Below are 15,322 nucleotides of genomic sequence, written 5' to 3' on the forward strand. Positions count from 1 at the left end.
ACAGTGACAGTTGTTGCGCTACTCAATTATTAAAATCATTTTTAATGCATGTCTGTAATGTGCATTAAAAGATAAGAGCAGGACCACACACTGAACAACAGGGGGCAGTGTAAAATCAGACATGTCAGACAACTGGAGCGCTTTCAAGTCTAATTTTATTACTCTAAAAATGTTTTGTCCCCTAGTCAGTATAAATTTCTACTCAGCATTAATAACAAACATTTTCACACAAAGTTGAACTCAACTACATTCAGAAACATATATATTGTATTTTACACCTCAACATTAACATATGCATAACTTAGACTTTTTGCAGCCGTAATAATATGAAAGCAAGAAAAAGCTTTAAGAGAAACTGTATTTTAGAAATTGTAAAAAAATAACAAAAGTATCTTCCACAACTGAACACAACATAATCATTTATTTGTTTCTCACTTGTTTCCATTAACATACCAAATCTTTCAAGATACATAGCCATTTATTATATTTATCCTTACTTTTTAATAGCAACCATCCTAAATGGAAAGACAGCAGCTAAACTTTTGTGCTTCTTTCCATTAGTTTCCGTTGCTTTACCAACAAACTTAATAGATCAAACTTCCCTATCCTTTCTTTAATATCCAGAGGCTGTGGCATTATAAACAAAATGTAGTCAGTCTCAGTTTTATTATATTATGTTATTATGTCACTGAGACCGTATTTGGTAATTTGCCTTACATATATATATATATATATATATATTATATATCCTCCCTCCACAGCAACTCTGATTCCTTGAACCCTTTTACAAATGCTGGTACCTCTCAGTCCATCAACTTTCCATTGCATCCCTTCAGATTAAATGACAATTAGACAAAACAAAGTACACATTCCTTCATCTGTGTTATTTGTTTAATAAAAGTTAAGAATTTACATATATCTGAAACGATCACACTGATACTAAGGAGGCTCTGGTGTGCCAAAGTGGCAATTGGAAGCTCTGACATCCAGTGACAAGTGTACATTCAGTGACAGGCTGGGCACTTGTTGAATGTGACCTGTGCTAAAAAAGATAGTATTTCTCTCTAGCTATAGTGAGCAGAGGTATTTGGCACAACCTTACTAACACTTTGCAAGAGCAAATGTTGTCTTCACTTGTAGATCCACAGTGAGGTGTTGAAAAACATTTCATAATTCTCAGCTGTTCATGCATCTTTTAAACCATCAGACAAGAAGACCAACGTGGTTTCTCCTTGATAATGCTACAGACAGAGCAGGTAGAAAACACTTTGTGCACAACAATTAGTCGGACAGGTACTGAGAATTACATGTTCAAAGATAAAAGCCTTAATCCACCTCCTCCTGTCAACATCACACAACATACATCTCCAGTGATTTAATCCTATTGTCAGAACTGCAGCGATTCAATTTTCAGACGTTTCAAGTTTCAAAGAATTATTCAGTACAGGCTCTGTTTAGATGAATTTTCTGCTAAATTAGTAGAAGAGATCTCCAGAAGCCTTACACAAACCTCCCTCCAGGACAGGCATATGGTGGACTTTACGGCATACAGTATATGATAATATATCCTATCGTTGTTATTATTATTGTCACTAAGTTAAATGTGTTGGCAGCAAAATAAATGTGATAAGCAGCATTTTGAATAGCAAGAAGGTGTTTGTGGACTATTTCCACTATTCATAGTCTAACATATTAAAAAAAATGTGTACAGTTGAATTTTAATTTAATGCATGTGGGGCTGGTTATTTTAATTAATTTGTCACTTTTTTCTTAATCAGTCTGTTTTTTTCCCAACCAACCAATTCACTTTAGTATTGATATAACAAGAGAGAAGCAGAAAATTATTACATTTCAGAAACTGAAGCATTTTTTCCTTCGTTTAAACAATGAACCAATTACCAAAATTGTCTTTGATTAATTTTCTGTGCATAATTGACTTGTCATTTCAGCACTAAATGAATAATGCATTAAGATGTCCAAGTGTGATAGTGACTGATTCATTGCTGTTCAGAATGCCCCCGGCCTCCAGACATGGGGCTGGACGCCTCCTTTGGTGGCAATGAAATGTGGTTTGGGTGCCTGAACTGGATTGGACTTGAGTGGGGGCAAAGAGGCAAGGATACTGAGCTCAGGAGCGCTCTGGAACTGCTTCGCCATCTGCAGCCCACCGGTGTACGATACTGGAGCGTAAGGTTTAGGCACTGAGGGTGGCACAGGGTGTGGAATAGGGGCAGCAGAGAATTTCGGGAGGCTGGGCAGTCCACCTGCTTGGGAGGGAGGTATAGCTGGGATTGGAGCACTGGCTGGTGCTGATGTCAGTGGCGGGGCTGGAGTTGGAGTGAGAAGAGCAGGAGTTGGGGAGGTCATGCCGAAATGAGTCAAACGTTCTCCAAGGGTAGTGGCTGAGCGGGGAGCAATGACTTTGGGAGTCAGAGTGGGAGCTGATATGGGTGTAGGTGTGGAGAATCGCTTGATCTCGTAGACACGGGCTGTTTTGAGGGGGATCTGCCTCGGTGTGGTTAATGAGCTGCCCACCATTGTTGTTTTGTAGTCACCCTGCTGCGCCTGGTAAGACGGCATGGCTGACAGATTAGCAGCACTGCCCCCATAGTTGAACATGGCAGAGTTGAGCTGATAGGGCTGCCTTCTCATGAAATCCAGAGCCTTGATTCCCTCTCTTTGGGAGCCCCCTCTGTTGTCTGGCTTGTTTGTATCCCTCTGAGGCCCTGTAGGGATGGAAGGGCCCAATAGTGGGTTGTACCCAATGGGTGGAGGCGCACGGACATTGGAGGAGTATTTCCATTGCGAGGGGAGGGAAGAGTTGTTGGAAGAGTCTGTGGGTTGGGCTGCACTATGCATTGCCATTTCCTGCTGATAAGGGGTCTCAGGTGGGGTATCCACTACATACATACCCATCCGACTCTGCCTTTTGGCAAACAGTTGGGCGCCCTTACCCCCTGCATGAAGAATCTGTGGAGCTTCATGGATGATGCGAGGCTTTGGGGCCACTGGGGGAGGCACCCTTCCTGCGCCAGCCTCACCACTCCTGTCTTCCTCTGTATCATCATAAATAACGTCATCGGCTGTTTGGCCATATTTATATCGGACGGACCTGTCATCCAGGTTCTGCACCATAGACAACAGTTCAGGATTGGGGGAGTTCTTTTTGACATCTGGCACATTGAACATTGGTTTGGGTTTGCCACTACGGCGTCGAGCCTCAGTTAAGATTCCTGTGCGACCTCCTGGACCAGGAACAGGGGTTGGAGCTACAGCTTCTGGCTGGGAGACCACTGACACTGGAGCTACAGGTGCTATGGGATATTGTTGTGGCTGAGCAACTGGTGCTTGAAGTGGAGGCACAGTGGCAACAGGGTCAGCTGAACCAGGAATTTGAGATATAAGAGGAACAGGGGCTGAAACCACTGGTGCTTGTGGAGCTGGTGGCACTGTCACAGACATTGGAGTCACAGCTGCAAATGGAGCTTCATGAACAGTAGCTACTGGTGGTTGCGACTGCATTGTCTCTACTGAGGTAGAGAGGGCTGGATGGTGATAGTTAACAGGAGCTTCTGGTGCCATAGCCAAGTGACCTGGATGTAGAGAGGATGGTGGGGAACGCAGTGATGGAGGACCAGGGGGTGTCTGTGAAGTTATTGGTGCATTAATGACTATTTCAGAAGCAGTGGAAAATGGTGGTGGCACAACAGCTGCTGAGGCAGGTCGCTGGGACGTCTTTGTGACTGGTGGCCGGAACGTGACAGGGGCAGTCGCAGCTCGAATGCTGATGAAACCAGGGGTGAAAGGACGTGCCGTTCTGTTGAGGACATTACTCGCAGGTAGCTCTGGTAATGGTGTTTCAGCTGGTGGTGCAGGACTTGTCAGAACCGTCACTGGGGCAGTGGCTGGTTTGGGTGCCACGGCTGGAGGTGACATCGCCACGGAGGCTGTGCTAACTGCAGAATAGGATAGGTCACCATTAGAAATTCTATTGGCTGCAACAGCTACTGAACCTGGAGCTTGAGATAGCACTGGCTGTGTAGGGCCAGGTGGTATTATCTGCTGAGGCTGGAGGTTTGGTTGCATTTGTGGTTGTATTTCTGGATGCAACTGATACATGTGGTTCTGGACTTGAGATTGTGGAGGTGTCTGTGGTTTTGCTGCTTCTACCTTCTTGGCATGCTCGGCAGCCCTCTTCCTCTGCTGCTCAAACAGCTGGGCACCCTTGCCTGCAGTCTCACTCAAGCCTGGACTTGCAGCATCCTCTGCTCCATCTCCACGGCCTTCAGTGCCTGCAGTTGCTCTCTTCTCCAGCATATCCAGGTAGTCACTATCCCAAGTTGGGTCAGGAGCTGCAGAGAAGCCATCCTCATCAAACTCTGATTCGCTACCAGGGAATACCCCATCCTCTTCTTGCGAGTCATGACACCTGTCCTCATCAACACTACCAAAACTGGTGAGGGTGTACTTCTTCGAGCGCTGCCTTCTCTTCTTGAACATCAGCACCCCCTTGGAGTGAGGGTTGGGAGCATCTGTGAGTAGGGATGCAATTGTTCGACACTTGCTTTTGGCTTCCTTTACGTGCTTGTCTTGCTGTGTATCCCCACGGTTCAGTTCTGCAGAGTATGAAAGTCATAGCTCTTAGAAATTGTTGCACAGTAGTGTCACATGAATACCATGATCAGAGATGTAAAAAATAACCAAGAACTGACTCTGACATAAACATCTAAACTTGCCCTGACCGCCATGCCTTCAGTAGGCATCCATCTCTAAAATCGCCACAGGAGGACTTCCGGAAAAATTCCAGGCAAGCCTTCAGCTTCTCACATTAGCTGGGGTGAAGGATAAGTTTGCACATTATTAGGCTTAAATGAAAATATTTGCGAGCTAGTGGAAAGTTGCAAGTTGTAGGTGACTGGAAGGAGAACTTCAAAGGGCAGCCACAACATATCCTTTAACTTGTTATGGTATTAAGCAGATTATCAAAGACAACCACGTTCTGTTACCCTTATATGAACTGTGACGTGAAGGGAGTTCTTAATTTGTCTAGGACAGGTCTCCTAAGTAGGACATTAGAACCTGCAGTCGGGGATGGCAAGGGGGATTTACAAGAGTAAATTTATTTAAGTTCTTAAAACAGCCCGATGACTCTCAAGTAGCTCAGCTCTGTCCTCTTCCTGGGCTTATTATGGATGATAAACAGGATGACAAGCTGTAGGAAAGAATGCTTGGTCAATGTCAGCGTTCTCTATCTGTTTTTGTGTCACAGTTTTGAACCTCTCTTTAAAGTTTGTGAATATTAAGACATAATTAGTTGATTTTTCACTGTGATATATAGTAAATATTACCTCTTTGGCACATAAACAATCTTGGGCTACAGCTTACAGTGATTATTTCCTTTCATATTTGTGACATATCTTGCTCAATGTAAGCAAACCTCTTTGTAGGTGCATTTTACAAAAATATAAAGACACATCTGCCATTGAGCCTACCTAAGTCATACTGAGTGTTGCATTTGTGCTTTTTCAATAGGCCAATAAAATAACAGAATGGAAGTACAGCAAGAGAAATGTTTAGAGAAAGAAGAGGGAGAGAAGAGCTGGGAAAATGAGAGGATCCCCACTTTGCTACTTGACCCCTAAAAGCAGCTGCAGATGCTCTTCAGTGCTCACAGATTGATTGCTGGGATTTTTACACACATAACTGGAGGTAAATATAGTATACCATACTAGTGTGCTCTGTTTAACAGCCTTAGGTTGTGTGAACACCCACTCACAATGAGCTACTAACCTTAAAGCTAACAAATAAATGTTAGATTATTTATGGTGATTGACTGAGACTACATCTGAAGTATACAGTGGTATTCTTTATTAAGATTTATATTTAGATTAAAGCACAATACTCTACCCTATTTCTGGTGAATGTGTAATAGATGCCAGCATCCATTTACTTTCTCAGGAATCTGTGAGCACATAAAAGGGTATTTACCAGCTGTAAAACTTGGCTCTTCCTGTCTTTAAAATTAATATTGTAAATGTGTATTTTTGAACAGGGACTTATCTAAACTGCCTCTAGTGCTATTTTAAACCAGCAGCTGACTTTTATGGATGTTTTGCTTCGAGATGAAATTTGAAGAAAGAGCCTAGTATTGATGGTGATATGTCATTTTGCTGTTCAAGTTGAGACTAGCACTTGATATTAAAGCATCTGCAAATGTCTAGGTTTTTCACACTGGCATGTAATACGGTATTTTCACAATGATAGCTTTTCTTCCTGGGTATGGGAATGAAGTTGATCAGCTGAAGTGGCACTTCAGTGAATAATTTCTGTGCTGAAAAGCAGATGGCAAATAGAAATAACATATAGAAAATAATCTAAATAGTTACATTATGATAGCACACACAAAGAAAGAACAGCATCAAAAAGAGCATCCTTGAGAAAGATATGAATCTGTATCTACTGTGAGAGCTAACAGCGTAATGAATTTTATTTATTTGACTCTTGAACCATCTAGTGGCCTTTATCAGGAATGTGTCATGTGAAGCACAAGGACATGCCAGTGCTCTTCCTCAGCTGTACTTACTGGCTTGCTTGGCTTTTTCCATGTAGGTTGTTGTAAGCTCCTCGTCAATGGGTTTACTCACAGGACCCACCATGGGAACAAGTTGGCTGCGGGAGCCCAGCATCAGAGCCTCTTTCGCCCTCTCAGGGGATACCAGTGGTACATTGGCTGGCTCTAGAAAACCGCTGTCCTCCTCTTGCCCTCCATCCCGTGGTCCCTGGTCGTCTGCAGAGGAGATGATGGAGGAGGTCTCAGTGGACGTCTGGGAGGACCACATTCCCGGACCAGGAGGTTGGTAAATCACCTCTCTTCTCGCCACCCCTGGCAGCCCCACTCCTCCACCTCCATCTCCCCCATGTCCATCCAACAGACGGGGATAAACATGTGCATCCGGTGCGCTGTCGTAGCCGCTCATCTCCGATGTTTCTCCCCCTTCAGGAGAGGTTCGTCCTGACGGCTTCCCGGGGTTGGAGTTGCTGGGGCTGCGGCGCTTCTGCCGGCGTTGCCTCTCGTAGCCCGCCACGTCTGCATCGCTGTCGGTCTCACCGTAGTAAGCTTCACTACCAGGTGGAGACGTCAGGCCGCTGGTTAGGGAGGAGCGGCTACGATGGACCTCACGTACAGGTGCATGATGGGGGTGAGTAGGGGACATGGCCTGCAGTGCAGCTCGGTACTCTTTGTCTATACGGGGGGATGGGGCACGGGTCACAAGCACCACAGACTGAAACCCAGCGGGCGTCCTGCAAACAAGTAAACAGTTTAAAATTCAATGCCATACGAGTGTCTGATTTCCTACATCTAGATTTGATCTGTCCTCAGCACAAGAAGCAGAAACATTTGGTAGTCCTGGTTTATGTTCCTGGTTTATTGTGTGAATATAATATACAGCAGGAGTAAGTCTGTGACAGGTGGATGATCCGTTGCAATAGATTCATGGAGGTTTGTACTTTATAGATTCATAATTCTTTTGTCCCTCTGACCTTTTGACCCGGATGTGTAATACCCCGGGGGAGCTGTCGATGAGGTTCATGGCCTGAGCGTGGGAGAGTGTTCCACATGGCTGTTCATTGATGGATACCAGCTCATCCGCCTCCTGCAGCCCAGCCCTGCATGCCTTACTGCGTTTACGCACCTACACAAGAAAAGGACATTTTAAACACTCACATTGACAACAAAAAGACACACAGACAATGATTTTTAATGCATTATATTAAAAAACAAATCCATTAATTTTGAGCAAATCCAAGGTAACTCTCAAGTCTTTCAAGAGATGTCCAGATCTTTCCTACATCTCAAATCAAGTGTCAATGTCTTGATGGTAGGTCTTTCATATCCGAATGCTGACAATGAAATGTAGGGGCCGGCATACTTCCCTGTTCTGCTTTAATAGTGCATTTCGTAGACTAAATCCTTTCAGTGCACCAACCCAGTAATTAAATATTAAAGTTGTGCAGCTGTGCATGGCCGTACTGATAGTGTCATATTTATATTTTATCATTCCAGGATTTTATACTGTCAAATATAACTTACAACTTCAGGCCAAGTCAGGTCCTGCAGCTTTGGTTTGAAGTTGTGATGCACCGTTTACAGTACTAAAATAGGACATCGACATTATTTTTCTCTCTTTCCCTGCTCCAATAATAGCGTATTCCTTAGAATTGTATATTCAGCTTTTGCAAGGACAGAGACAGAGCTATGTTGTTGTCTTCTCTTGGTTTGTGATAATGACCGACAGAGACCAGATTTTGTCCTGACAGCTTGATCTTGCTGTGGACGTATGCCACATATTACAGCTCGAGTGGAGCACTCAAACACACTTTAGCAGGGAAATGCCAGCCAACAGCCATCTTCATGTGGTGCTTTGCTATTTGTGCCCGCAGTCTGTGAGGACCGTGGCGTTTTGCCCACAATAAATTGCCTCAGGTCTGTGCAAGTCATGTCAACATGTCGCACAGTAAATTCAAAGCAGATGTTTGAAAATGTTCACATTTGCAATGAAAGTGGCTGCAGTGTTGATGTGAATGCATGCATTAAATGAATGTTGTATATTAGAATTCACAGATAAGGAAGCGTTGCTTTCATTGCCCTAATTAGTTTTCTTTCCAGCTATTCTGGTTTGCCTGTAATGAAATCCCATGTCCCCATTTAGCTAAGCCTTTCAAAGTGGCCTGTGCCTGCTTGTGGCACAGGATGTCAGTTATTCATTCAGTCAGTCACCTTGTGGCTGCAAATCATAACAGTTATAATACCCTTACATGATTGCACACACACACACACACACACACACACACACACACACACACAGCACATGGGCTGGTACAAAAATACACAGAAAGTCATATAAATAAACATACAGACACGCATATGCAGGCACAAACCCAGCACTGACACACCGGCTCTGTCAGTGAACCTTCACGCTGCTCCACCTGTTAGGGACGATATAGTGTGAGACCTGACAAGATTACACATTCGTACTCTCGGGGGTGAAGGAGCACGCTGCTTTGGATGGTCAGACGAAACAGCTGCCCGCCATCGTAAAGGTGACTTGGTGTCCTGTGGCCAACTTGTGCATTCCTGCGTACTGTTCTGTGGGACTGTTGCTGAAAAATATCGGCATTATTCAGATGCCGAATATTGTTTAATGTAGTTTAATATACGATTCTCTCATAAATGTAATCTGGACGTGCATAGATAAAATTTTGCTCATTGTTGCTGGAACATAACTGTGCATAATCAGTAATAGATTAAGTCTTTATTATTATGTAATTAAAATTCGAAGTACTGCAGTGTAAACAAAATGCCTCCTAAAGTAAAACAATTAAAACTACAAATATGTCATTGTATTGACATCAAAATATACTTAAAATAACTGAAGTAAACGTATGTATTATGTGGAATGGTCCATTCCAAAGTCAAATATATTATATTATAGGATTGTTTTTAACTCAATAATATGTACAACACTAATTTTATATACTGCAGGTTAGGTAATAATATGAATCTGCAAATTAACTAGTGACTAAAGTCAAATATATAATAGCAATAATAATAACTTAAAACATAATAATAGTAGTAGAAGTAACAATGACAATAATAAATGTGATTTTAATTGTAAAAAATAGAAAATAAATGTAGTGGAATGCAAAGTACAATAGTTGCCTCCAAACTATAGAAGTGGAAAGTAGCGTAACATAAAAGCACTGAAGTGGAAGTACACTAAAGTCGTGTTTTAATGTACTTAAACTTCTCCATGATAATGACATACATAATAGAACAAATACAGGTTGTCTTGCATATTTATGAGGTATTTCAAAAGATGCTGTACACAAATAAAGGTGTGCAATCCATCGCACAATTCTTTCAGTTGTTAAAAATCCTGTTAAATTAAAACACCAAGTTTTTAAAAATACTAAAATTGTGTGACAAAGTTTTGGAAAAGGTGAGCAAAATGAACAGGACATCATGAAGTTTCACTGAACTGCTGATACAAGTAGGTGGCGAATCCTGTAGGTGCTTTAGTCATACTATTTGGATAAAAGCAAAACAACAGCAAAAAATATTTCTAGATTCTTCACCGGACACTTTGAGAATCTGCAATGAAGAGGGTATTTAAGCTGGTTTCTCTCTTAGTTGTTGATCCAGTGACAATGCAGCTTATAAACGAGGTTTAACAATCAGGATTTCGTCTCCACGTGAACCTGCATGAAAGTATTGTACATTCTTCCGTGAGGAGCAAGAAACTGATACATACATGTTCAAAAATAGTGTATGAGGTTAATTTTTGAGTACTGAGCTGAAACCCACACCTTGGCTGACCCCAAGACCTGCTGCATCTTGACTATAAATAGCCACCTGGAAAAGCACTTATGCTCGGTCGACAATTATTCAAAGTGTGTGTGGTTTGTGTGTAAATGTATGAATGCATAATGTGTGTGTGCAGATGTATGAAAATCTTAACAATCATATCTAAAAATAGGAATTATCTGCATAAAATTGCATGGATAAAAGCTAGCCCATGCTTCTCAGAAACTGTGACTATAAATTCACCTGAGGATCTTTTTCCCAAAAATTTGCAGCGTTTTCCGTCAGAGGTTCTATTTTTTTCTGCTTGCTAGCCAACTTAATCCTTTTATCCAGTATATATTTCCCTTTGGATATCAAGTCAAACTTTTCTTTCTGAACTGAATATTAGGACTGAAATCTGGACTGCTGCAGTTACACCAAGTGTCAGCACCAAATTCTTGCCCATGAATAATTTGCTCTTGATGAGTAAAATGAGCTCAGTGGCTTAATGGGAGAATCCTAAGGTTAAATAGTTAATTTATTTTCAGTGAACAACTTTTTTCAGGAGATTGAGATATTAAAGTAGCCTGCTATTCTCACAGAGTAATATTATTTTAATTTCTACGTTGCAGATACCAGTGTATCCTGAATCTGGCCTGAAGTGTTTTAATGAACAAAACTAAATCTTGATTTTGTGATATTTGTTGCTTTTTGTGTGTGTGTGTGTGTGTGTGTGTGTGTGTGTGTGTGTGTGTGTGTGTGTGTGTGTGTGTGTGTGTGTGTGTGTGTGTGTGTGTGTCTTTTTTATATGTATTTTATGTGTTTACTATTTCACTGTTACAACAATGTTTGCAGGTAACCATTTAGTTTGAATGTGACCAAGCATGGGTGCAGTGATTTAAGTTTCTTATTGAAATGACAATGTATTTCAGTGCGATTTGGTCATGGTTGAATGGTGTTTGGTGTCAATAAGCTTCTCACAATGAAGCCACATTAACAATCTAGAAAACAATGACCTTAATGTCCACAAATCTCTGGTACGATGTGCACATTTCACTGCTCGAAGCCCCACTGAAAAACTATAAAATACACAAACGCGTGGCTACTTTCTAAAAGCAAACCAAGAAACCAGTAGAGACAAGTTGAGTCAGTGTCACTCTAGTTTGACTATAAGCTTTATGCTGTTTAACATGAGCAGCAGCACTCGGTGGGAGATATGTGACAGAGCTGCCCAACATTCCCAGCTCGCCGTATTTGTAGTTTAAAGTTCATCCCATCAATCATCAGCACACCTCTGCATGAAAACCGTTCTCAAACAAGATTATGACTCATATTCAGGCCCTGGACCAACATGCACGGCTGCCAATATTCCATTTCAGCTCCTTAAATGATGTTTCACTTCTGTTTAGTGAAGCTATTGAATCTACCTTCTCCCGTTCGCTCAGCAAACTGAAATGCTGGCTTCTGTCCAACCTGCCAAGCAAGCCGCCTTACCTTCGCCACCTGTAGCGGTTTCTGATGTTCCACGCCTCCCTGAAGACGAAACCCCCACGGCGCTCCACCGGACAATGTAATTATCACTTCCTCTGCCACCATTGTTCTGCTTTTTGTGCCTTTTTTTCAGCTTTTCTTCTTTTTTCTTGATTATTTTCCGTTTCTCCTCCTTTTTTTTTTCTTATATTTTACCTGGGGGCCCCCTTCAGTGCATTGGCCCCATAGTCAGCAGTCGGGGCCCCCTCGGTGAGCTCTGACCTGCTCTTCGCCTGCCACACTGTCCGGACACTGACTTCCCTCTGAGCTCCGAGGCCGACGCTCACACCTGAACACACACATACGTGCACACACATTTCTGAACGCCCACCCATACCCGGAGTGGGTCAACCATCACAGCCAAAGAGAACAGAGAGTCAGAAGGAGGGAGAAATTTGACGGGAGGGGGGGTTCTGTGTCTGCTTACACTGAGGAATGCCTGCCCCAAATGAGCGAGGGGAGGGTCCAGCTCAACACTTGTCCTGTCACTCAGACCTGTGCCACTGGGTTGCTGATAGCTCCTCCAAAAATAGGACACCACCACCACCACCATCACCACCTTCGCTGCTCCTCTGCAGGCCCGAGGCAAAGTTAACATTCAGAACGTCCAAATGGCACCGATTCATATCTAGCATTGAGGTCATTAGTAACCTTTAATAATGTCACAGCCAGACTCTGAAATCTCAAGGCACAAACTTGCCACGATAGGACACACCAACCCTGATTAATTGCTTTGAAATAGGCTTCGATTTATGCTAAGGGCTGCTGATAAAAATCAGCGTGGAGACAATGAGCAGACTGACTTTGGTGCTGCGTTTCCTGCCAGCTCCTCTGGATCTGGAGAGATTCCAGGCTGTCATCATCGAGCCTTTGGGATAAATAATTTTGCAAGCTCTGGATGAATAGCCTGTGCAGCTACATTGAATATGCCTTAGTTTTTTTTACAACAATTTCACAGTGTTGACTGAATGATGAAGTGTGTACTTGTACAGAAATGGAAATACAAGAAAAACAAGTGTCAGTCACTTCCACAAGCATCTTTCACAACTGGATCTCACATTCGTACACCCATCCAAGCTCTTGGATGTGCTGACAGCTGTGAGGGGTCTCAAGGAAGACTTTTAAGGAACACGGAAACCAAACAAAGAGTCTGCAGCCATTCGAGTGTTTCTGTGAAACTGCTGCTGTCAGTGACAACATGCTGACATCAGGCAGGTGCAGTGTTTGCCTTGTTCACCTGCCTAGTTCAGCATGTCAGCACAGCATGCATCTGCTGATTAGCATTAGTTACAAAATACAGCTCACGCTAATTGGACACCAGTATTTATTGACTTTTAGAGATTTTTAGGTATTTAGTCATGATTTCAACCTGGCTTGAAATGAGAGATTACTTCTTAGGATTTTTATTAAAGCATCAACAGCGATGCTGGAGCTTACTGTCATCTCAAGTGGTGTGAGAGTGGCAGAAATAAAGAGCATTTTAAGATGTTAAACTGGGATCAGGTTAAGATGAGAAGAAGGCTGTTTCTTAGGAGCAGAATTTAAGAAATAGAGAGGTAAAGATGTTAAAGTGAGCTCAGTTATGTCTACAAGAAATAGGCTGGACAAAGAAAATATTACTGGGATTTTTCCTTTCCTCTGGGTTAGTTTCATGAAAGACTGATCAGTTTAATCTTAACCCTGCTGTTGTCTTCACTTATCAGCACCCAGAAAATATTGTTTCTTTGTCTGAAAAAAATCCAAAAATTCAGCAACAGAGTTCCCCAAATTTCTGAAAATTTGCAAAACCTTCAGGAAGAAAATTCCAATAATTCCTTAAACATTTCTCTTAAAAGTTTTATTTTTTTTAAAAAAAATCCCCCAAACTTGGCAAGAAAATTCTTGTAAATATTTTCAAAAAATCAGTAAAAATCTTCCAAAAAATTCTAAAAATATCCAAAGTGACTATATATGTATCAGTAAAACTTCTAATATTTTCTTTTTTTTAAAAAATCTACTTTCACTTGATTTTTTTTGTGAATGTTCTTAAGAAAAATTTTTAATATTTCTTTTTTCCACCAAAAAATGTTCAAAGATTTCCCAAAAATGTTGAAAATGTGGACATCAGAAGTTTCACTGTGAAAATACTTTTTTTCTCACATTTTCAAACTTTAGAACGGATCAATTTTGACCCAGCAGGACGACACAAGGGTTAATTTAAAACGTCAGGAACTTGTTGTTTATGAATGTGTCTTTGAATCTGTTTGCCTCTGATCCCTCCTGGTCTCAAACTTATAACTCACTTAATCTTGATGTATTTAAAGTTATGGGAAGAACGCAGACTGAAAAACAATCCACCAAACACAAGGAGAGTCTCAGTAGACGTAAACTTATTCAAATTATGTTGTATTTTCCTTTGGGGCACTGACAGGCATTTAAACCTGTTGATAGAGGTTGAATGATCTGCTTGCTAGACAGGCAAAGCTGCTATTATCAATGCTGCAGGAGGTTACCAATGATAGCTGCTCCCTTTGGCAGCTTCGCTCTGCAGCTGTCTCCAGGCCTCAGGATAGTAACCAAGATCAGTCCTGGGTCAGACGCTCAGGAAAAAAAATGTCACCCTCTCCTGTTGGAGATGGTGTCAGATCTGACGGAACACTGCAGTTAAAGTGAGAATTTAACAACTCAGATAAAACAGATCCGGTTTTTATTTGGTGTGTATTTCACAGGGAAAGCGGGGCATTTGAGAATTATCTGAACAAACATGCAGTGGAAGGGGTTATAGCTCAGTTGTGTCCATTACTCCCCCTAGTGGTTGAAAGTAGACTTTTGGTGGGCCTCTTACTTCGCAGTAATTTCACCAGTTTCGGGGTAATTTATGCGTCTTTTGTGGTTAAAGATAACCAACTTTAGTTCCCATTACACTACATTTTGTGATACATTACAAATCACAAATTATATTTTTCTAAAATATTTTTAAGATATAAAGAAACCAGTCTGCAAATGTGTCTAATTATACTTTAGTGTATTGTATAAGATTATTGAAAGAGTTAAAAACTTACTGGAGTTAAATGTGTTGCTGAGACATTTCTAATAGATTTGTGACATCCTAAAGGCACCCCATCATTGGTGGGAGAGACCTGAGTGGCTGTGACTTTGTGACTAATCATATAATTTCCAGATACAAACTTCTACTAGCAGATAAATGAGAAATCTATGAACAGAAAACAGATCTGTGATATTCAATAACAGACTGTTCAGTTAAACACAATGCAGTGTGTACTGTGTGCGGACTTTGTCAAACTGCAGTGCAGATAGTTGTGACTTTAAGGCTTGTAACAAGTCAGGACGAGGTCTGCTTAGTCACTCTGCTCAGGACAGAAGTTGGCTGTCTTTCAGTAAAAGTAGAAAGGTCAGAATCCATATGCATGACCGCAGCGTTTTACTTTCCCTTGTAGTGCCAGTGTT

The 15,322-nt window shown here is 41.7% G+C and overlaps 1 protein-coding gene across 1 annotated transcript; it reads right to left on the minus strand.

Annotated features, from left to right (window-relative positions):
* Nucleotides 1–137: 137 nt before the first annotated feature.
* Nucleotides 138–12,213, minus strand: synpo2la (synaptopodin 2-like a). The gene is made up of 4 exons (XM_023287519.3): nucleotides 11,840–12,213; nucleotides 7,543–7,694; nucleotides 6,584–7,302; nucleotides 138–4,616 (listed from the first exon to the last, which is right to left on the minus strand). Exons 1-4 carry the CDS (start codon nucleotides 11,939–11,941, stop codon nucleotides 2,008–2,010), a joined length of 3,582 nt encoding a protein of 1,193 aa, XP_023143287.1. The 5' UTR covers nucleotides 11,942–12,213; the 3' UTR covers nucleotides 138–2,007.
* Nucleotides 12,214–15,322: the final 3,109 nt, after the last annotated feature.

Source organism: Amphiprion ocellaris, chromosome 16, assembly GCF_022539595.1.
Source record: "Amphiprion ocellaris isolate individual 3 ecotype Okinawa chromosome 16, ASM2253959v1, whole genome shotgun sequence".
NCBI lineage: Eukaryota > Metazoa > Chordata > Actinopteri > Pomacentridae > Amphiprion > Amphiprion ocellaris.